General features: G+C 38.9%; 3 protein-coding genes across 3 annotated transcripts in view; 1 reads left to right on the plus strand and 2 right to left on the minus strand.

Annotated features, from left to right (window-relative positions):
- The first annotated feature begins 2,520 nt into the window (after positions 1-2,520).
- Positions 2,521-8,988, plus strand: dnttip2 (deoxynucleotidyltransferase, terminal, interacting protein 2). Its single transcript, XM_023398554.2, has 7 exons — positions 2,521-2,630; positions 3,934-6,005; positions 6,542-6,680; positions 6,911-7,006; positions 7,179-7,343; positions 7,527-7,636; positions 8,476-8,988. The coding sequence occupies exons 1-7, from the start codon at positions 2,556-2,558 to the stop codon at positions 8,570-8,572; spliced, it is 2,754 nt and encodes a 917-aa protein (XP_023254322.1). The 5' UTR covers positions 2,521-2,555; the 3' UTR covers positions 8,573-8,988.
- On the minus strand, positions 7,524-21,687 carry spata6 (spermatogenesis associated 6). Its single transcript, XM_023398555.2, has 11 exons — positions 21,184-21,687; positions 20,667-20,804; positions 20,020-20,068; positions 19,850-19,891; positions 19,594-19,718; positions 17,563-17,643; positions 14,419-14,856; positions 13,162-13,264; positions 12,965-13,005; positions 12,489-12,658; positions 7,524-10,392 (listed from the first exon to the last, which is right to left on the minus strand). The coding sequence occupies exons 1-11, from the start codon at positions 21,265-21,267 to the stop codon at positions 10,278-10,280; spliced, it is 1,386 nt and encodes a 461-aa protein (XP_023254323.1). The 5' UTR covers positions 21,268-21,687; the 3' UTR covers positions 7,524-10,277.
- Positions 21,688-21,780: 93 nt separating this feature from the next.
- The window catches only part of LOC111648828 (cytosolic carboxypeptidase 6-like), a 36,916-nt gene continuing 34,849 nt past the window's right edge, over positions 21,781-23,847 (minus strand). Inside the window, exons 8-9 of the mRNA XM_023398553.1 lie at positions 22,365-22,458; positions 21,781-22,204 (exon numbers count right to left, since the gene is read on the minus strand). Coding sequence (XP_023254321.1) covers positions 22,105-22,204; positions 22,365-22,458 — 194 coding nt within the window. The 3' untranslated portion in view covers positions 21,781-22,104. The remainder of the gene's footprint in view (positions 22,205-22,364; positions 22,459-23,847) is intronic.

The raw sequence follows: 23,847 nt of genomic DNA on the forward strand, positions 1-23,847 counted from the left end.
TATGACTTTTTATGCCTTACTATACTATGACTTTTTATACCTTACTATACTATGACTTTTTATGCCTTACTATACTATGTCGTTTTATGACTTTTTATGCCTTACCATACTATGACTTTTTATGCATTACTATACTATGACGTTTTTATTAATTTTTATGCCTTACTTTACTATGTCGTATTTATGACGTTTTATGCCTTACTATACTATGACTTTTTATCCCTCAATATACTATGACGTTTTTATGACTTTTTACGCCTTACTATACTATGACATTTTTATGACTTACAATACTATGACGTTTTTATGACTTTTCACGCCGTACTATACTATGACTTTTTATCCCTTACTATACTTAATATACTATGACTTTTTATGCCTTACCATAATATGACTTATTATACCTTACTATACTATGACTTTTTATGCCTTACTATACTGACGTTTTTATGACTTTTTATACCTTACTATACTATGACTGTTTATGACTTTTTATGCCTTGCTATACTATGACTTTTTATGCCTTACTATACTGTGACGTTTTTATGACTTTTTATGCCTTACTATACTATGACTTTTTATGCCTTACTATACTATGACGTTTTTATGACTTTTTACGACTTACTATACTATGTCGTTTTTATGACTTTTTATACCTTACTATACTATGACTTTTTATGCCTTACTATACTGTGACGTTTTTATGACTTTTTATGCCTTACTATACTATGACTTTTTATGCCTTACTATACTATGACGTTTTTATGACTTTTTATGCCTTACTATTTTATGACGTTTTTATGACCTTTTATGCCTTACTATACTATGACGTTTTTATGACTTTTTATGCCTTACTATACTATGTCGTTTTTATGACTTTTTATGCCTTACTATACAATGACTTCTTATGCCTTACTATACTGTGACGTTTTTATGACTTTTTATGCCTTCCGATACTATGACGTTTTTATTACTTTTGATGCCTTACTTTACTATGTCGTTTTTATGACTTTTTATAACATTTTTTGGCTTTCTATACTATGCCGCTTTTTGCCTAACCATACTACGACGTTTTCATGACATTTTATGCCATAGTACATTGTGAATGTGACATTTTTTTTTTTTACATTTTATGTCTTACTATACTATGATGTTTTTACAAAATTTTTTGCCTTACTATAACTATGACGTTTATGTAAAAAAATTTTGCCTCACTGTACTATGATGTTTTCATGATATTTTATGCCTTACTATACTATGACATTTTTTGCCTTACTATACTATGACATTTTCATGACATTTCATGCCATAGTATACTATGCCGTTTTCATGACATTTTATATCTGTTTTTGACATTTTATACCTTATTATGACGTTCTTCTCTATGACGTTTTTTTTAACATTTTTTTACTTACTTTGCTATGACGTTTTTATAACATTATAACTATGCCGTTTTTTTTTGACATTTTATATCTTATTATACAATTACATTTTTACGTTATTTTATGCCTTACTATACTATGATGTTTTAATGAAATTTCATGCCATAGTACAATTTCACGTTTTAATTAAATTTTTATGCCTTACATTATGTGACTTTTTTATGTGTTTCTGCAGTATGGTGTTTTTATGACATTTCATGCCTTATTATACTATGACATTTTTATAACATTATATAATATGTCTACATTGTGCATTTACATATGTAATTAACATATACTGACAGGTTTTGGGATGGTTATATTTTTCAAGTTACATATGTCTATAATATAAACTTATAATATAAACAGATATTCTAAAATACATATTTCTATCAGTTAGACACATATGTCAATTTATAATAATGTTTCAAATAGGTTTCACGTGTAATCTTTATATTCATAGGTTATACTGTGCATACATATATGATTTTGCTTCATATGTACATATATTTCATATAAGGAGATTCAATACATGCAGATAAATTACATTTGCATGTGGACATTTCTGAATGTATATTCAGATCTTATATGTTAATAAACCATTTGGTTGATGACATTAAAAAGTCAATCTCTTTTGTCTTTGAGGGGTGGCAAGGTTGTTTCGTTCCTGTCACTGTTGACACCCTTGGCCAAATCAAATTCTACTTATGGGCCGATAAAAGTTTGGGCTGGCTCTTTTAACTAAGAAACTATTATATCCAGTGATGTAATAGTTACTTTACAAATTATGATCTTAAATACAAAGCATTTTATCAATAATGCAGTGGCACAGCTTAAACTACCATACAGTGCCTAAATTACCTTCACATCAGGCAACTACAACATTAAAATGTTATTTGCACCCTTACAGCATTAATAATATAAAAACACAATATGTAATAATATAACACTCGAATTTGTGTTGCATGGAGGACTTCCCCTTTTTGATACTAAACTACTGAGTTGTGATTTTAAGTTGGTTTACAGCTCTGCCTTCGACTGCTGTGGACTGTGTCATTTCGGTGAGTTGATTATTTGAGTCTAGCCTTCACACCGGAAGTTACAGAGAAGGCAACAGCGGCAGCAGCAAACAAGATGGTGGCCACCAGGAGAGGAGTACGCGTGACTTATCCAGCGAAAACAAACCCCGAACAGTCCTCTGATGTCCCGGTACGTGGGAAAGAAAGATTTTATTTAAACGTGTAGAAGTTGAGAGATCGTGTACAGGTTCAGTCCGAGGTGAATGAAGCCTGTCACGTGGCAGTTATCTGACGTGTGGACACACGTGGACAGCACCAGCCTGTCCCCTGCTCAGAGTTTGTAAATGTTTGGGTGGTGTTGTGGAGTGGAGAAAAAATTAAATTTTAAACATATTTGAAGGTGTTTTAACCCACACGAATCAGAGTGCAATTGACAGACTAGAATGCAGCAGCTAAACTCTTCATAAAGTTGAGTTTAAGATCTTCTCTTGATTCAGATGTGTTCGTACTATGTCTATGCAGCTGCAGTCATTGGAAGTCTCGATTAGAAATTTAAAAACGGCCACTGAAATCAGTCGATCCATTTTCAGATCGTGTTGCAGTGCAACTGATAGGAGTGAAAAACATTTGAATGTTTTTGTTGTTTTGTTTTTTTTATCTTTAGCTCTGTTAAATTAAAAAACAAGACTCGTCTGATGTATACTGAAACAGTAAATATACCTAAACTGCAGAGAGATCAGAGCTGTTAGGATACATGTAGATGGAGGAGCTTACATATTTTTTAAACAAATCATCATAGTCAAGTACATAAAAGATAGCTGAATGTACTAACTGTAGAGTTTGGGGTCAGGGTTTTCTCTCTAGATTTTTTTTGTAAATTCCTTAACATGTAATTTGAAAGATTATTTATCATCCAAGTTGTATAAACTGTTTTTGAATCTAATATCAGTTTGAGATGAATAAAAACTTGAAATGTGCTTGCACTGGCTGCCGGTGTGTCTTAAAATTTGATTTCAAGATCCTATTATCCTATGCATTACTGTTAAAACAATTTAATCTGTAATCTACATTTTTCTTTATTGTCAACATGACTGCAAAACCATCAATAGATTGATCCTACTAACACGCATAGCCTGTGTAACCAAGGTGTAATACAGCTTATTCCTCTATGGCATAGAGCTCTATTATCTCCCACGTGTCACCTAGTGTCATGTTCCTTTATTATCATGAAAACAGTCCCTGTAGAGCACCAAATGTTTAATAATAGACCTGAAAATAATCCCCAATAAATGCACGTCTTACTCCTGTTTGAGTAACATTTGCTTACAGTTTATAGCTTTGCTACAGACAGGGAAGTAAAGCCAGAAAGAGTGTTAAGAGACAGATTAACACAGTGCTGGTTTAGTCTTTGTTGATTATAAGAATAGAAAAACGGCAGCCCTGTACTTTGAGATACATTTTTTTACTGACTTAGTCTTCTTTCTGCCACACAGACCACTCCTTCCACTGGCCGGAGAACCAGGAGTGCTGCTAAAGAAGCAGAGACTACTACCCATCATGTCCTCATGGGGACCAGCAGCCAGCTTGAGAAAAGCGAGGGAGAACCTCCAGCATCTCCACCGACCTCCTCAATGAAAAGATGCACCAGAGCTTCCAGACTACACAGTCCAGAGCAACCCTGCACACCAGTGGGCTCTACCCATGAAGCGGACATCTCAGACCTGGAGTCTTGTTGCTCTGTGTTGTCCGACATTGAACCACCAGTGACACGCAGCAGCAGGAGGAGACAGCCCCGTGCAGTAAGTCAGGAAGATGAGGAGATATCGGAGGTGGAATCATGCTCTTCTGTGGTGTCTTCATCAAAAACTGGCCAAACTAGTCGCCGCAGCACAAGGAGGAAGACAGCTCCTGAATGTTCTGACCCAATTAGTGCTGGGGTGGGAGACATCAAAGTCGACCAGGTCCTGGAGACAGAGTCCTGGAGCTCTGTGGTGTCCGAAACAAAGAGAGTCACCAGAAGTCAGAGAAAAACCCGCACCAGATATTCTGCCAAACAACAAACCGAGGACTCGGAGGTCTCAGATGCTGACAGCTGCACATCCAGCGTCTCAGAAGTTTCTAAGTCCACCACCCGCAGAGCCACAAAATCCAGAAGACAAACAAATCCCATCCCCATACACCTAAACGAGTCCTCGGAGCGCTCGCACTCCCCTGCCCCGACTGGTAGACAGACGAGGGCAGCAAGAGGGAAGGCATCAGCCAATATGGAGGGCAGCGAGCCCCCATCTTGTGACTCTGAAGGCTTTGAGTCCGGGCCCACTTACAGTATTACTACTCGTAGACGGGGCAAGGCCCAATCCACAGGTCCCAAAGCCATGGACTCAGACTCTGAGATGACGGATGTGCATTCCCCAGTGGGCAGCCCCTGCTCCACAAGAGCCAGAGGAACTCCCTGCAGCAGCCGCACAGGCTCGTGGAACAGCAGCAGAGGCGCTCCAGCGTCCAGAAGCTCAGTGAAAGACCTTTGCATTGTTCTTGAAAAAGCTGCAGAGCCCATTGAAGAGGACCGTTCATTAAATGACTCTAGGTTAGAAAGCACAGTGATCGCTGAGGACGCAGACTGCACACTGTTGGAGGAACAACAGAGCCAAACATTAGAAGAAAAAGAGGATGTGATTAGTGCTGATCTCACATCAAATGAGACGGATACAAAAAGAGTGGAAAAGGGAGAAGAGGAGGAGGTTGTGAGTGAGCCTGCAGTGATGGCCAAAGACCAGCAGGAGGAGCAGTCTGCTGAAACTAAAGACGGGGACACCTCAGAGATGGAAATGATGCAGGAAATGATCCAGTCATCAGAGCCATTAAAGCCTTGCCAATCTGTTATAGTAACATTATATGAGAAGGCTTCTGAAATCATTGAGGAGAAGGGCGAACCTATGGAGATAGCTGACGTGGACACCCAGTCATCACAGGAAGATAAAGCTGTGGATGAGGATGCAGTTGTAGTAACCCAGCCCAGTGTGGAGGAGAAAATGGAAGTCAGCACACTGAACACAGATACTCAGCAGGTGGTTGACTCTGGCGAGGTCCAAGTCCAGTCCTTTCAGGTAACATCTCGACAGCAGCAAAAGATTACAGTGGATTCTGACTCTGAACAGCAACCTAAAGACGTCATTGTCCAGAAAACAAAAGTAATCAGCCTGCTGGAGAGCAGCGATGATGAAGATGAATATGCTGAAGAGGAGGAAAGAGAAGTTTCTGGAGAAGAGGAGGAGAAGGATTTGGAATACAGGGAGAAAGAGGAGGAGGAGGAGAGAGATGGACCTTCCAAGAAGTCAGAAGCAGCAGCTGCATCAGTTGAAGGACTGTTTATGATTGACACACGGCCCGGACAAGAGGCCGATGAACATTACTATACGGAGAGGCACATAGAAGAGCAAGAAGAGGCCAAAAATAAAGAAGCTGAACAGGAGGAGCAAGATGACGAGTTTGTGGATGAGGAGGGGGATGATGATGATGATGATGATGATGCAAAAATCCTCTTCTGGAGTCGAAATCCTCAGCTGTAAGTATATGTAAAGTGACAGCCTCCGACTGGTTCGTTCACTCAGGAGTACAAATTATACAGAGTTATATATCTGCAACATGTGACTAAAGGATAAAACTGGCTTTACGCAATATCCTGTTAAAGGAATAGTTTGACATTTTGGGAAAACGACTTTCCCATGTTTTCTCTTTTTTTGCAACAAGGAAGTAACGCTGTGCGGCTCACTAATGTGTTTTTAATAGTTTTTGGACAACAATGAAGCTCTACGACACAGAGTAATACGATATATCAGCCTTAAGATACACAGACAACATTTGTTAGTAGGAGTAGGTTGATTGTTGGTTTTGGGCTTTTCATGGATTCTGATGGCTAAAAGAAAAATGCGGAATATCACAAAGCTTATCCTTAAAATGCTGAGCACATATAGTCAGTGCAGCCACACTCTTCAGACACATCATCGTTATTATGTTTTATTATTATAACTGTGTGCAGAGGTGAGAAATGAGACATGACTGCTCCTCCTGAGGAATTTTCTCTGTGCCAATTTGTTTCAGGAAAGAGATGTCCAGCCGCATTGACCCCGGCATCAGAGTGAAGGAGCTCGGGGGTTTATACATCAATTTTGATGGCAGCAAATCAAAACCTGTCTCCAGTTCGCTGCAAAAACTAAAGGAAAAGAAGATCCAAGATGAGGTAAATATGTGATTGATTTTTATTCCCCTTGAAGATGATTGGTGATGCAGAATTAATAATGAACTATATAGTTATGCAAGGGTGAATAAATCCAATAACACCTGATATGGTGTTATTCATGGTTTCCCCTCCAATTCTTTTTGACTTTGTCCTTTTTTTATCTCTTAGCAGTACAGTGTTGACAGAGTTTGGTGCTTTGCAGCGCTTAAGTTTTTTGTTGTGGTTCTCAGGTGATGAAGAAGAGCGTGATTGGACCAGACTTTGAAAAGAAGGATGCGGTGCCTCCATACAGTGAATCCAAACAAGCCACTAAACTGAAACACAGAGTAAGTTTTACATAGTAATGCTCTGGTTTGTGAAAGCAGTTGTGATGGCACATAATGCCAAACATATACACTGCAGTCATCATAAATAATACATATTAGCAGTTTATATTCAAAGTCTGTGCAACTACTTTTAAAATGCAACTGAAATAACTGAAGTCATTGTGTTTCCCAGGCAGAGAGGGAGAAATCAACAGGAGACGGTTGGTTTAATATGAAAGCCCCTGAGATCTCTCAGGAGCTGAAAGGAGACCTCCAAGTCCTGAAGATGAGAGGCTCCATGGACCCCAAGAGGTTCTACAAGAAGAACGACAGAGATGGTTTTCCCAAGTATTTTCAGGTAAAAAAAAAAAAGCTCCTCAAATTTTCTGTCAATAACACACAAATCTCCATATTTTAGAAACATGGTTATAAATCTTTATTTTTCAACCTTTTAAATGCTTGTAGATTTGATTAACAGCTGCATGAAGCTACAAATATAATCTTTTTTTCTTACATCTATGTTTGTGTGTATGTGATACAGGTTGGTACAGTGGCGGACAATGCAGTCGACTTTTATCATTCCCGTATTCCCAAGAAGGAGAGGAAGAGAACCATGGTGGAGGAGCTGCTGGCTGATGCTGAGTTCAGACAGTAAGTGTGGTCACACAGACAAATTTGATTATGTCACATCTCTAGCATGGTTTCAGTGTCCATCGGAAGTGTTGAAGAAACTATGTCTTCAGGCAGCCTTTACCTCTCTCAATTTCTCCCTCACTTCAAATGAAAATTCCTTATTCCTCATTTACCCCGTAAAGGAAACCAACTCCAACAGCAGCTGACGTTAACTGAGTAATAAGAAGATAATATGTCTGTATGATCAAGTACATAAAAAACAAGTGGCCTGAAGAGCACCATGCATCTGGTCTACACCAATACATGGTAATTAGCTTTAACAGCTAAATGATTTGCAAATGATTACACTGATACTGCTGATCTCGATCTGGTAGATTCCTTGAATATTAGTAATTAGCAACTGAAATTAGTTACTCATCAGATCCTGGGACACGAGATTAAACTGTGAAGCAGACCGATGGTTTGAAATTCAAATATTTACAGGTGAAGTGCTGCACAGACAGGGATATACAGGACACCAGTAAACACTGTCAAGTGTTTAGACACGGTTAGATATTTGTAATATTTCACCATCACAATTTTTCAACAGCCATCACTATGTAACCATCGGAAACTTTCACTGGCAACACAGCTGAAATTTCTCATCAGGTCAAAGAATCTGACAGAGCGTAACACTACCGCAGCTTATGCTCGGGTTGTGTGAGCTTAGTTTTGTGGCACCACTGGAGAATTTTCAATAACAAAGTATAAAGATACATTGTACAAAAGAACTTGGCAAAGTAACACTGCTTGTCCCCCAAATCCTTTCCATCAACTTTGAAAAATGCAACATAAAATTTATTTTCTTCTCTTACCAGCAACAACAAAAAGAAATACCAGCACATTGTGACAGAGAAAGCAGCGCAGGGAGCTGGCAAGAGGAACAAGAAGAAGAATAAATTCCATAAGAAGTAAATCTGAAGACTTTGAGTGGATTTTCAGACACTGGTATCAACTCCAAGTGTTCAACGGGGGGGTGGTTTGTTGATGATCAGAGAGCATCAATCAAGCATCAATTTTGGGACTTAAATATGAAGCTTTACAGAATCCCTCTCATTCACTCCTCTTCATCTCTAAAGATGGATTGAGTTTATGTCTGCATGAAGAAACTGACTGTTTCATGTTTGAGAAGATGATACAAGTCAAGTGGATTCAGTGAGTGTGATGGTAAAAAAAGTCTTCCTTTGTACAGTTATCAGTAAATATGGTGTACATGCTTCTATTTACAACTGAAACAAACAGATTTTTAATCAAATGGACCAGTACCTTGCTGTGCGGGAATCTGCAAAAATACATGCATCAAACATTAAAATATTTTCTTTTGACTGGCACCAATGTTTGTAATGCTTCTCCTAAATTAAACACATCACATTCTGAAAATAAAGTTTGTCCTGTAGGATGAATTAACACCATTATCATTTATGACAAAAAACTGGTGTCCTGATTGTCTTAACTGTGTTGTATATAGTCAAACGCTGAGGTCACACCATGTCAAAGTCACATTTTTTAATTTTATATAATTTTAATTTCTTATTTTAAGTTACTTGTAATATTTGTAGAGAGGAATCCAGAAGGGACTTGTAGTTTGACTATTAATTAGATTCCCCACATTTAGTTAGAATGTACCCACTGCATTGAAGAAACTCATGATCATTCATTGTATGTAAAGCGTAATACATTTTCTTCATTTAGTATAATTTAAAATTAATCTCTCGTGATACTGTGGCTGCACTTCATTTAATTAGCAATAATAAAAGATGTAAGCTACTATGCTTAAATGAAACACTGTCTTAGAGATTAAGTGTTTATCATAAAGAGCAGACAACTTCTGTGTCAAGAGCACATGCATACAAACTCTACAGTTTTGATTTTAAATATTAAAGCCATTTCAGTGTAACACTATGGATCTGAATGACTGTCTTAATGTGTGTTTAAGGATACATTCTTTGTGCTTTCATTCAGGATTTTACTTTTGTTCTTCCTTTCTCGCTTAAACCTCTTCAGTCTCTTGTAGCTTGGCTCCCAACTGTGGCTCTTGGCTACCTTCTTGTTTCTCTTTTGTGTTGTGAAAGATGAGTCCTTAACAGCTGCAGCTTACATCCACCATGCCCCCCCCCCAATCCTTCGCACACACACGCACAAAAAATGTTGCTTCTTTATAGCCGAGCCAATTTCACACACTGCTTTAGAGAAATTAAACGACGTCTCAGTTTGGTGTCACCATCGTGGCGTTTTAAAACACAGCCCAGCTGATGGGTGGGAGGGAAGCTGTGCTGCTATGCGTTTGAACATAACCCTTGCAAATTTCCTGCCTTTTCAAACAGTAATGACGACAAACACGGCTCAGCAGGTGCCTGGGAAGATTTGAAATGTAAATGAACATCAAATTCAGATAAATAAAGATACATGTGTGTAAGATTGGTTCGACTCGCTCAACGATAAAATCTTGAGGTTAAAAAAGTGTGTTATTGTCTGGATGTGTGTGTGTGTCCATCCTACAGACAACTTACGGCATGTATAGTTAAAATCAACAGGTTAGTGCAGCCTGTAGTAACAAGTTTAACATTGAAAGTCTTTGCACTGCCAATTCAAATTATTTGGTTACATTTTCATCAGAAGGTTAAAGGTCAAAGGCCACTCGATGGTCCCAGGTGGTTCTGTGTGTCTGCAGGATTCTCTGAACTCGGCTGTGGATCTCCTCCCAGTAGGATGGACTGGGTTGACTGGTCTGGAGCCTAAGGAAAACAAATACCAAGAGACGGCTCATTGCAAATCAATTGATCAAATAAACTCAATTAACTGAGCCTGAGTCACATATACCTGCATATACCACACAACTACTTTTATTAGTCTTTTTTCTGGGGGATTAGTGGATTTTTAATTTCTTCAGGACTAGTAAAGTAAGGCAAAGAAACTTGCAAGTAGACATGGCTTTGTTTTAATGGCTCACAAGCCAAAAAAGGTTTCATCTATAAAATGTCACAAAATAGTGAATAATGCCCATCACAGGGTCTCTAGCACTATCAGTCCAGGAGACAAAGATATTAATTTACAATAATATAAAATAAAAACAAGAAATCTGCACATAAGAGGATCTGGAACCATTGAATGTTTGCTTGAAAAATTATTTTTTTAACAATCAACTAAATAAACAGTTTCAGCTGTTCATATTGCAAACATGGCCTGCCTTCCTTTCAAGATGCTGTGATAAGTATTCCCTTTGCCCACTAGTCTGTGCTATAACCTAACATAAGACATGGTGAGCAGATGCAAAGCTGAAACTACCAGGACACCGACATCGCAAATGCTTTAGTGTATCCTGTGCTCAACATCATCCTTTTAAAATATCTTGAAATTAACATCAATGTTCCCCCCATGTAAATGTTATTCTACATTCAGTCCTGAAAAGTAATTTCACAATTGACAGAACCAACTGTCTTTTTGAACTGGAGGCATAAATGTGCTTCATCAATACAATATAAATGTGTCTGCAAGTTGGCCACGGGCAGTTGTGAAATAACAGATTGCACTGACAGACAGACATGAATGAGAGGCAATACTGCAATTTATTACTATTCACTTCTGTCTATTTGTTGGGAGTGGAGGGGTGATGACTGACTGACGGACTGACTGGTGTCTTGGCCAGGCCTGCAGTGTGGGAATAGAAGCTTTTCATCTGTAATCACATAAACTCACTACCTGCTTCAAAAAGTCATCAAGGACAAATCATCCAGAGACATGAATAGACTGAGACTTCGGGGCTTAGGGGGCAAACGTTGCCACTGGCATCTGTCATTTTCTTTATAGATCAAAGATTTGTGGTAAGACGTGCCCCTCTCCCTGTCGGAGGGAATCTACAAAGGCCCACTCTAATCTCCCACCCTGCAACTCCTGTCGCGTTTTCAATTGAGAGAAAAGTATCATTCATTTCCTACAATTTACTTTGCAATTTAAGATTGCCTATTGATTTTAATGTTTGCTTATGGACTGAGCAGAGGGGAAGGGGAAAGGAGAGCAGAAACAAACAAACAAACAAAACGGAATATCAGTCCCATTGGTTTGTTCAACTCACAGCTGCCATGATCGATGACAAGGTTTCTCTGAATGTATTAAAGTGTGCATCGGGTCAAATGCATCAGACTCAAGTTGAAACACAAATCAATACCATTTTCCTCTTTGTTTTCCCTTCTCTCTGCCTCCTCTCTTAGTAATGAACAAACATGACAAGACATCAGCTTCTGTAATTTAAGAGGTGGAGGGGAATTCATCCTGCCTGTCGAGTGTAATCAAAATTAAAGATTGGATGTGTATGAGCGCGCACCCACATGCACACAAAGCAGCGACAGTGTATGACTAACGTCTCATGGGATTGCCATATATTTGCCGTACACAGTAATCGCAAACTCATACAGGTGTCTCTTTTGCTTTTAAGATCTTTTGAGCAAACATCAATGATTTACACAGATGGACCAGGATAAATTCAGGGCAAACACCACAAAAAGAGGATTATGTTATCTCCTTCTTTGGCGTGAGTCAGAAAATCAGCTGGATTTGGGGCGAGAAGAGCCAAACTCAGAGCTCAGAGGTGGGCTCACTTTATCACAAGTAGAATTTAAAATAATTTTGTCACAACATCAACAGAAACTTGTTTGTTGGCCTAATTTCTGAACACTACAAAGAGGATCTCTCTACAAACCTTTAGGAAGTAAAGGTCCAGTTTTATGATTGTTACACTGATGATGATGAACACACCCTTTCATTTTACAAACATTTAAAAGATTCAACAGATGTTCAAGTATTTTCAAGGTCAGGCTGAAGGGAATGGTTTTACCTTTCTCTGAGGGAATGGTTGCTGAGATTCAGAGGACCTCTGGATTTTGACATAACCACGGTAGAGTGTGCAGGAGGAGAACCACAGGGTTTCACAGGGCTTCTTGTCCGGGCTTCTTGTCTGGACTGTGTCTCTAGAGATGACTGGACCCTCACAGAACCTGATTTCAACTAGGAGAGGTCACAGTTTACAGGCAACACAGTTTATGTAAGAGTGAAGTAAGGAATTCATTAACATCAGGGTCAATCAAAAACAAAGGTCAGACAAGGGTCATGTGAGAAAGGTAAGACAAAAACACAATTTCATTAAATCTAGTTTATAGCATGTGTAAATGATTTGACCGAAAGTAAAGAGACACTTCTTAATTGCAGCAAAACACCCTTCAGTACACAACGTTTGAACACTTAACACCATGCTACGGATCAAAACAGTAGATCATTGTATTTTCTGGTTTGAAATGTTATAATTAGACTTACTCTATCTGTTCTTGGTCTGTAACTACCCAGTAAAGAAGAATCTAAAACAACAAAGACAAGTTAGTTATATAAGAGACATTCATATGACACTGAACAATCCAAACCTGAAAACTATTTATTATAAAAGACTTCATGTGATATTATAATCGGGGAGTTTAGTAAAACATGTATAGCATTGCTTTGGGAGCCGATAGTACCTGTTTGATCAGCTGAGGAGCTAAAAGAGTATCGATGCATGCTGCCATTGTGGGGAGAGGAGGGAGGAGTTCCCATCCAAGAGACACTACTGCGACGAGAGACCTGGCATAAAAACACAACAGAAAAAAATAACTTGAGGTTAAACAGTATAATTAACACTGTCCTAGTTTAAATTGCCATGACAAAAACAGACAAAATCGGTCTGTTATATTGCATAAATGAAATCAACAACAGCATATTTCATATTTGTGCAGTCATCTCAAGCCCAAAGCATTTCACCAAGGAGATTACAATAAGGTGTAAAGGAAACAAAGACAAGACTTTTTACAGAGTAAGCACCTACAGTATCTCAAACAACACAGTTCAGGTTATCTATAGGAATGTGCTTCCCTCTACACACAAACCACAAACCAGGAGTTGAGGCTCTGAAACGTGCACTGATAATGCATTCACCATGGGGCTGAGCTACTTCATTAGGTATCTATTTGTTAATTGCAGCTTGACTCTCAATTACCAGGGTTAATTGTCGACAGAAGATTCCCCCAGGAAAACCAGAGCAGGAAAAGCATGCTCCTCACTTTAATAAAATGCCCGTTGTATTCTAGTAGATTCCATTCATGTGTGTGACAGAAACAAACAACTCAGTACCTAATCATTTCTTTTAATAACAGCATGCGAGTGGATTTTGATATTCATACCTCAGGATTAGATTTGATGTAAATGAAGAAGCAGGAATACAGTGGGGAGCAGAGGGAGGGAGGAGCAGAGGACTAGAGGCTGTGTTGTTCTTGTCCATCGACTGTATATTATTCCCCAAGGCTGTGTGATCAGAAAATCACCCCTTTTATATGCAAATATCTCATAACAGTGATACGGTCATAATTAAAGACTTAGCAAATAACCAACCTAAATACAGGTCGTGTTCTATTAAAGAACACTCAAGCCACTCTGTGAGGATAATAGGCCATATTAAATGTGCACATAGTGAAACATTTTCATGACGTCAAAATGCATTAACGGCTCAGGTAAAAAGATTAACACTGCTCTTATTATGCCCTCCACTTAATCTGCCCAATAGATTAAGTTAAATTTTGGGAAGCTCCCACTGGGGTTTGAACTGCATCAATTCAGGATCCCATTAATGTTGTAACCCCTGTCCACTAAACATGTGTATTGCTGGCATTAAAAAAAACATCACACCACTTTTCTTTTATCAGTTGCTTTCAGTTTGGAAGAATATATCTGATGTTTCTAACCAAGAAGGGTGGCTGACTCTCTGTCTCCTTCCTGAAGTGGTGAGGCCCCAGCTGGAGGTGGCTGAGCCTCTGCCTGGCGTCCTCTGAAAGCTGGCACATCTTGCGGTGAGTGTAAGGGGACAGGGCTCGTGCCATTGACGAAACTGTAGGCTGCTGGTAGCCAGAGTCTACAGACACTCTGGGAGAAGCATGTTTTCTTTCCTTCTTGTTTTTCCGGGGACTGCAGCCAGATGAGGATGATGGGGAACGTCTGGATGATGATGATGGTGCCGAGTCTGTGACGCTAGCCTTAGTATTTAGCTTTTCCTTTGCACCTTTCAAAGAGGCAAAGCTCCCATCATCTATTCTGGAAAAATGCCTGCTGGATGGTGAAGACTTTTTCGCTGAATTCTGTCTGGATGGGGTTAAAGATGGCTTCACTGGAGAAAGACAGCAGCTCTGAGGACGCAAGGACAGAATATGAGAGAGAAATAGAGAGAGAGAAAAGTTGATATGTTGTTCTAACATGTCAGGTTACTCTCACAGATCTCCATTTTGAGGTGACACATAACATTTGTATCAGCAGTTTAGATTTCTCTGCAGACCACAATGTTGTTTCTTTACAGAAGCATTAGCCATTTTTGCCATTAAGGCAGCTGCTCTCACTCTCGACACAGACTTGTTCTCCCTGGACAAAACCATTAAACCATTAGCTAAATCATCCAGCTTAAGTGTTACAACAACAACGGCTCTCGCAGTCGACACTGCCATGGAGACAACCTCTGCAGAATTACTTCAATAACTCTAATGGCCACTAACATCATTCTCCCATGCAATATCCCTCTTCCTGCGGGTAATGCCAACCAGGGATAAATAAGTTAAGATAAAATGTTAATTGCATTTGATGGCCATCTCCCGTCTAATATTATAGAGAGGCATTACCTGGCTGTAAAACAAAGATAATCTAAATGCTAATTAGGGAAATCACACAACATTAGAACTATTTTTAAGAGAAACTAAATTATGAATAAATCGTCATTAAGGTTGCCATTTGAGAATGGTCTGATTTAATGGAATTAAGACAAGTATGCCCTTCATTCAACACATCCTCCACCATCTCAGACTTCCTTCATCTCTTCTCGTCTCTTCTTTGCTGGTGGACGAACAGTGACAGTCACTTTTCCTGAGTGGTGAAGGCTTAAAAACTAGAAATGTAAATAAGAATGACAGCAGCTAAGAGTAGACAGAAGCACAAGAAATTGGGTGAAAAAGAGTAAGGCATTGCGAAAAAATGGGTGTATATTCATAACTAGAGTTTCAGAGGGTTTTTATAGAAGTTGCTATCCTTCTAAATCTATTAAAACAGGCCATGGTTTGTCAGCTGGGCGGGCTGGCAGTCTGGGAGATGCCTATGCTGAGGAGCCATTAGGAAAGAGAAAATGGAGAAATTCTACTGACAGCCACAGCGGTGCTCTGATCCAGACATCCCCCGAGGGGCTGGGAGAACACTCTGACAATCTTCTTCGCTGTCAATGACATCCCATTTAAACAAATAGCTTAGCTTAGGTTACTGCACCTGGGAAATGCATGGTAGTGTTTTTGGCACAACATGCCAACCGTTGTGTGATGGATCATATGATACTAACAGGACTTTCCTTTATCCTGTTTTTTAAAGTAACACTCTATTGAGTTCAACACTGGTGCACTAGTCTGCCCTCTTGGTGTGCACAAACTAGCTTTTTTTGTCTGTACCAACGATACAAAAACTAAAAATATAAAATTTATTATTAAAATAAGACAAATGTAAAAAAAGTCAATACATTTTCATTAATCATTTGTCCAAAAGCCTTTTTTTGTGAAGATTAATTAATAGATTAATCAATAAATAGTTTCAGCTCTGTGTTGAAAACAACAACTGTGGATGGGAATGTGACAAACACAAAACTTAAGATATCCACACAAGAAAAGAAGAGGCAGAGAGAAAAAGAGTCAGAATGAAATAAATCTCTTACAATCTAATATGTGATTTAATGCAGCTGAACACAGTTACCCTTTAAAATCCACAAGGACACAGTGAAAGAGATACAAGTGACCCACCGTCCGGATAGTTAATGTAAAAAAACTGACTGGCTCACTGACTGACTGACTGGTTCTCTGACAAAAATTGTGTCAACTCCCAGCTAGTCAGAGATGGGATAGAAGTCTCACTATCAGCAACACAGATCTGCCTCCATGTAATTACATTCACAAGGAGAGAACAGATATCCTTGAAACACTGCCAGTATGGATGGATAGATGCAGTAGCCATGGCAACAATAGAAGGTGGGTATGTATGGTGGAAACAGACAAATTTGATGGTGAGCGATACCACTCATTAGAGCACTCTAGAGAATAGTTTTCACTGCTGTAGCTGTGGTCAACACTTGCAGAGATGCAGAGTATGTAGCTGTGATGTGTTCAAACTCCATACATCCAGGAAGGATGATAAACACACTGTTTGCTTCATGTTTGAGTGGCAATCTGAGGGACTTTAACTGTTTTGATTTTGACAAAGCTGTTTTGAAAGGCCATGAACACACAACTAAATTTATTTATAAAAGGCAGACTTCTTCCAAAGCACTTTACAGATCAAACACGGATGTAACTCAAGTAAACCAAGAGCGAGCAAACAAAAAGCACAGCAAATGTGAACTAGAATTACTGTCTAACAGTTGTATGCCTCCGCCAACCAGCCAAATTGCAGGAAATATGGTCATAATCTCACCTTCCTGAGTTACAAATGGCCAGAAGTGTTTTTGCAGAACATTATAATGTCACAGAGTTGAGTTGACTGCCATCACTTCATCATTTTATCCTATTCGTCATTTGTGTACAATTGTAATCATAAGTAGCATATTAATTTCTGAGTTATGGCCAAAAACATTTTTTGTGAGGTCACAGTGACCTTGACCTTTGACCACCAAAATCTAATCAGTTGATCCTTGAGTCCAAGTGAATGTTAAATTTGAAGAAATTCCCTCAAGTTTTTACGAAGATATCACATTCACAATAATGGGATGGACGGGCAACCAAAAGACATAATGGACCCAAAAACTCTGGCCCTGGCTATCACTGGCACAGAGGTATAAAAACTGTAAAGTGTGTGTAATAAAAGGTCATTCTTACAGGCGTTGCAGGCCAGCTGTCTCTTCTATCACTCTCTTCTATGACTGATGTCGTGGCAAACTCCACTTTGGGAGAGATTCCCTAGAGGGACAGACAATAGGACCAAACACAACACCTTGAACAGGGAGATGAAGACAAAAGGACAGATAACAGAGCTGCTTGAAACACCAATTTACAACCACAACTCTTCAATCTACGCCTGCCTTGAAAAAACAAATTGAAGAAAAGAGAAAGGCTCCAGTGATGTTTAAATAATATGACATTTGGAGAGAGACATCTAAATTGCTATGTAAGCCTCAAACACAAACATATAAAAGCAACGGTGAGGGGAATGGTGTTTAAAGACATTTAAATATGCCAGTTAGTGCCTCGGAGGACAAGGGGAGGATAAAAAAGCAACCCCTGGCCACGGAGAGATGAAGGAATGAAAGGGGGAGGAGGTAGAGAGGGAAAGAAATGATATAAGAAGAGTTGGAGTGATTGAAAAAAGAGGAGGTTCTCAGTTCAGTTTTTCTGGTTGTATAGTAAAGACAGTTGACAGATGTACATGGAAAATGCCATATTTCCTGAAGAAATTACTTCACTCTGTCTAAGACAAGACAGTGTTTTTGAATTGGTTATCTTGGTAGTACATGTCCGTCATGTGCACGGACATAACAGCCACTGAGAAAAGGAGGAGACTGACTTAGAGCAACAATCTTCTCCTTTCTGTGAATGACACATGTAATATTGCCACAGGAATACCCTCGCTGCTTTAACCGATTCAGCTGTGCACAGTGGCTCAGGTACATTTGCAGGCATTAATGACATGTGTTAAGCTTCAATTATACTCCTCTGCGGACACACACATGGAAAGCTGTGGACCTGTAGTTGTTTTTTTTTTATACTACTCTCTGGTCTTCTTGGAGTTCGATTGGAGGAAGAATACGCAGTTGGTGCCCTTGTAGTGTAGTGGCCATGCGGACACAACAAATTAGAGGCTACATGGACGTCCACACAGAGCGTACACCCTCAGATGCAAAGATTTACGTCATTCGGGTGGACCCTAGCATACTTGCAGATGAGGAAAGTATAAAACTACACTTACACCTGTGCCCATATTTATCAAATAGCTACAAGTACAATTTTGAACTTGAGATAAAGATTAAAGTTTAAAATCCACACATTTACTCCTTTGTAATTTTAAGAATAAAAGTTATTTATAAAATTAAAATGTACTCTCTTAAATTGGTTAAGACTAGATGCTATTGTACATACAGTAACTGCAGTACAGACACAGAGGCAAACACCTCTGTTTATGCTGTAATTGTGGAATATCATTAATCATGATAAATAATACTTTAGCTGAGGCACTGTAATTAAGAATAGAATAGTTTTAGCCTATTATTTGCATTTGAAGGATTGAACACCACTCTTTCCTTTTTCTTTTTTGCATTTATCAGGGGTGCAAACAACAAGAATAAATATGGAATTGATTTTGTTTACAGTAACATTCCATGTATCTTCATTTTCTGCACTTGTCAGTGTGGTACTAAATTCTCCTTATTATACAATTTGTCTGACGTACCTTCTCTACCAACAGCAGAATGTCTTGCAACAGAATTGTGTTGCCATTTCAGCTAGTTTCCTATAGATTGTTATGAATTTCACATGTGTAACGATTGACGATATTATGGATTAAACACAAATTAACTCTTTAAAAAAAAAATTGTAATTATACATGTTATTGCAGAATGACATACCACTTTAAATAAAGTACAATATAGCAGATGTGGGGTAAATCCATATCTCTGATTGGCTGTCTCTCCTCTGAGCATACATAGAGTTGCTCTTTAAAGATACTTTAAAAAGAAGTGATAAATGTTTGTTGATAAATGTTTCTATCAGCTCACAGTGAAAAATGTTTCTTCTCTTAAGATGACTCTTTAGAGCATTCTTAAATTTAATTCTCAGAGGTTTGATGAATATTGGCCCAGGTGTTGGAAGGAGGATTAAGAAGGAAATAAAAGCAATACATGGAAAACAGCTTACGGGAAAGGAAGAGGACCTCTTCATCAGTACTTCTCTCTCCGCAGATCCTTCTCTGAAGCTCTGTCTGGGACCAGGGTACAGGAAATCTCTGCTGCTTTCCTCCATCGTGGCTAGGACCTCACCCTCTAAAAACCGTACACAAAGAGACAGTAAACAGGAACACAAACACACACGCACAGAAATCCTATTTTTGCAGTGTAATGACTGGATACAGTGGGGATTTAACATGCCCATATGGCATCATCAGAAAGCATACCTGGAGGCACCAACTGAATCAGCTCAAAAGATGTTGTGTCAGCTGAGAGGAAGGAAAGCACAAATTGACTGTGAGCTAATGATCAGTATCACAACTAATAGCCTATAAGCTTGCATAGCAGAGGATTCAGGACTAAGAGATGAGGAAGCAAATCCCAGATGGCCGTTTACCTTCGAGGAGGTCAGCTACATCAGCAGGGTCAACAACACCGGGTAAAGTCTGGTAAAACAGGCAGAGTACAGACAAATCAATACTTATAACAACATGAGATAGACAGCGCAGTATCTAACTCTGCCATTCTCCCCAAGGAAAGGAAGGTATCTTTTATCAGGAGTTGGGCTAGTATTGTTCAAACTGAAGGGTTGCTGATTTAAATCGTTAGACTTAATGCAAAAATCTGCTCAGTTGCTTAAGTAGCTCCTCACTACTCAAAAAGAGATGAGTAATTATGTAGGAAAGCTGCCCCAAGTGAATGCAAATGCAACTAAGCAAGAACAAATGGCACAAACATAAGCATAAGGATTCAAATAGAAAAAAGGAAAGACTGGGAAGGAGATTTTTTGTGATTAATCCAATATAGATTATAGTGTAGATAAAAGTACAATGAATAGATGTTACTATCCCAGGAGAGTTGTGACATGAAGGCATGAAGGTAAAGTATAATATGCATTCCTTCTTGACATTGTACAAAATATGGACTAGTCATTCCGGCAAATCTGAAAAAAACAAAACAAAGAAACAGGCAGTTGGGAGTCCTACAGCTTGTGTCCTGGCCAGGCGGGAATCCCTTACTTCTGTAATAAATTGTTATTCTCACCTTGACAAAGACCATTTTGTGGTGGAAGAGTAAAGGGAATACAGGGGGCAAACAGGGAGTCTTTCTGTACTGGCCCATGATACACACACTGAGGTAGACATCATTCTTTTTAGTTAGAAGTACTCCTGGACACGTGACCTGTGCAGGAATAGTGAAACTGTTAAGACATGTCAAGCATCCTGTTGTTTTAGTTTGCGTCCTTTATTGCTAAAATGTTTTTTTTTTTTATGACAAACCAGCCTTGTACACGTTTAGCGAATAATTTAGCCCAGTTTGAAATGAAGCAGATAATGCAAAACCTACATAAAGACACGTTATACATTCAAATACAAGCGTTGGGTGCCCAGTTGGTTAATTTAATCTGGATAAGCTAACATAAACAAACGCTAGCTACATGTTAATTTACTGACGTTGTTTGGTTACGATGGGGAAGTATCTAAGCTCGCTAGCTAGCTTAGTTAACAGCAGGTCAGTTTGTGTACTTTGCAGCAAGGGAAAAGCATAAGGACGAACTTACTGCCTGAATGTCCACATATACGGTATATTTCAGAGAGTTTCGAGGCACTTTAGAAGACAAAAGCTTTTTCTTCATAGAGGCCATTCATCCAACTTTCAAATTTCGTTGTCATAGCTGCCAAACAGCAACAGTCACAGAGCGGATGTAAGGTCATGTGACCGACAAGTAGCAAATCAAAAACTCTCTGCACAAACATGCACAAAAGTTTCTGCCCTCAACACTACATTTCATTTTATCACAAACTTGTGTTAAGTTTACCTGAAATCTGCAGTTAACTAATAGAGCAGTCCAGAGCTAATAACCAACCTCACAAAGAGATCTACGGATGTAACCGTGTTTTTGATGAATTCTGGATGACCGCCAGAGACGGTATGTGATGATACTGTAGGCGTGGACGGATAACAAGAAAATGGGCCCCTGGGCACAGACTTGTAAAGCCCCCCCAGTGGGCCTGTTTGATAATCCATACATAACTGTAGGTCTAATTTATAGCAATCATTAACATTCCCATTATTGCTATAAGAGAGCAACAGGTACAACATTATGATTAAGTGATTAAATGTTTAATGACTAATAATAATAACAGAGATAATAACATCATCCAAGTCATGCAAGGAAGCATGCATTTATTTACAACCAATGAACACAAAGATGGCACTGGAATAAAGATGAGTAACCAGTCTGTCTTCCCTTGCCATTCAATAGTCCACATTTTATAGCCACTAAATAACCCAGGAGGAAACTTGCTCTGATTTTAGTCCTTCAAGTACCAGTCACCCCACTGTTACAAATCTGTGAATAAGTCTTTATAACCATGGAGATGTGGAGCTTCTAAAGGCAATGAAGTGTGAAGGATCCTCCTGCCACGGTGCTCTGCATTTTATACATGCTCAGTCTGTGTCCGTCTGTCCGTCTTTCTGTCTAGTGCCTGACACCCTGGCTTTTCTCCCTCTCTCTGTCCACTGCGTCTCTGCCAGCGCCAATGCCTTTTCCATTGCCTGTCTGGGGCATCACCTCAGAACTGGAGACAAAAACATTAACGAGAATGATTTAGATGGTAGCACAAAGTTCAGGAAATATCAAAGCAACAATGCATTCAATAATATGCAAAAGAGAGAAGGTATTTAAGTTAATTGATTAAGTTTCAACTAGTATTTATTCAGGACACAATACTGCTTTACCTTTCGATGTGAGTTGGTCTGTTGTCCTTGATAAGGTTGTTGAGTTTGTAGTAATCCAGGAAGGTACGAGCCACATTCCTGCCCAGTTTCATGTCTGATAACATGGAGTTAAAGCTAATTATCTTTAGATGAGCTACAGGTATATTGCCAAAAAAATTTACTTCTTCAGTGCTACCAAGACTGGGCGTGGACCATAGAAGAGGTGCTGCGCTGTGAGTGAAACTTAAAGCTGCATGGTAATATGTCAACACAAGGTTATATGTCAACAAGCTTGCTGAGCTGCCCCCAAGTGGCCAAAAAATCTGTTCAGTTCATACTATAAGTGTTTTGTTTTGTTTACAACAGACATTTGGAGTTGCACAGGTGTAACTAAATAACATTGTTATTTTATAAATTTAATTGGGATATTTTCTGGAATTGACCGATTATTGATATTAGTTTCACTTGTGCTTTAACTGCTATGACAAGTTGTTCAGTTGTTTATTGTACAGAAAGGTCTATGAATCAGCTGCATTTGGGAATGATAAAAGAAAAACACAGGAGTGCTCTGATGCTAGAAGTATGAGATGCTATAAAGGTCAGGACCCACAGTCCTAGATATAGCTGGCTAACAAATTGGCAAATTAAACTAAAGTTTCCACCTATGTAGGAAGAAGGTGAAATATTAATGAAGATTTAAGACATTCATAGTTTTTAATATTTATGATGCATGACACATTCAAATCTGCACTCAGATTTTGGGCATGTGTAACATAAAGTAATATAAAACAAACCCTTACAACACCCCCTCTATCATCTCCAACACACCCACTGAGGTACAGTAAATAACTAGAGACTAGCTCCTGGAGAAATGAGCAGTGTAAATCCTCAAGGTACAACACACTGCGTTATGAATTAAGTGAGGCTAACTCAACTGCATTTCACTCACGTCAGCCAAATGCATGATGCTGGTATGAATCACACAAAAGCAATTACTTATACGCTGAGGCCTTATTTAAATTCAGAGGTGAGCACACACATCATCCCCCTGCCCAATTGTCCCTCACTACATTAGGGACAATATCAATAACTTCAACGCTTTTGCTAAACAGCGGAGCATCTATGAGTGCTGTTGCTAAGCCTGTGATCATTAAGCTAGCAGGGCGAGTAATGATGACAATCGTGCTCAGATAATGAATAAGTAGAGAACCAGAATACCAACAATGTTCCCAATCACCAAGAGTGAGGAAATAGTACAGTTAAACAAAAACAATGTCACTAACAGAGGGAAGTTATATCTGGTCACTGATGTGCATAAACTGAAAAACACAGTCATCTCTATTCCATCATCCCTCATCTATACAGAACATCCTTACAAACTGTTCATATAGATCCCAACACAAAAAAACAAAAACAAAGGTCTTTCCCTATCTCGAGCCATTGATGTTTAGCTACCTCCATTCTTCACCAGACTGGAGCATGATGGAGCAACGCAGAGGCATAA

Source organism: Seriola lalandi, unplaced genomic scaffold, assembly GCF_002814215.2.
Source record: "Seriola lalandi dorsalis isolate HSWRI2012SDOR001 ecotype SW California unplaced genomic scaffold, Sedor1 jcf7180002049656, whole genome shotgun sequence".
Lineage (NCBI taxonomy): Eukaryota > Metazoa > Chordata > Actinopteri > Carangiformes > Carangidae > Seriola > Seriola lalandi.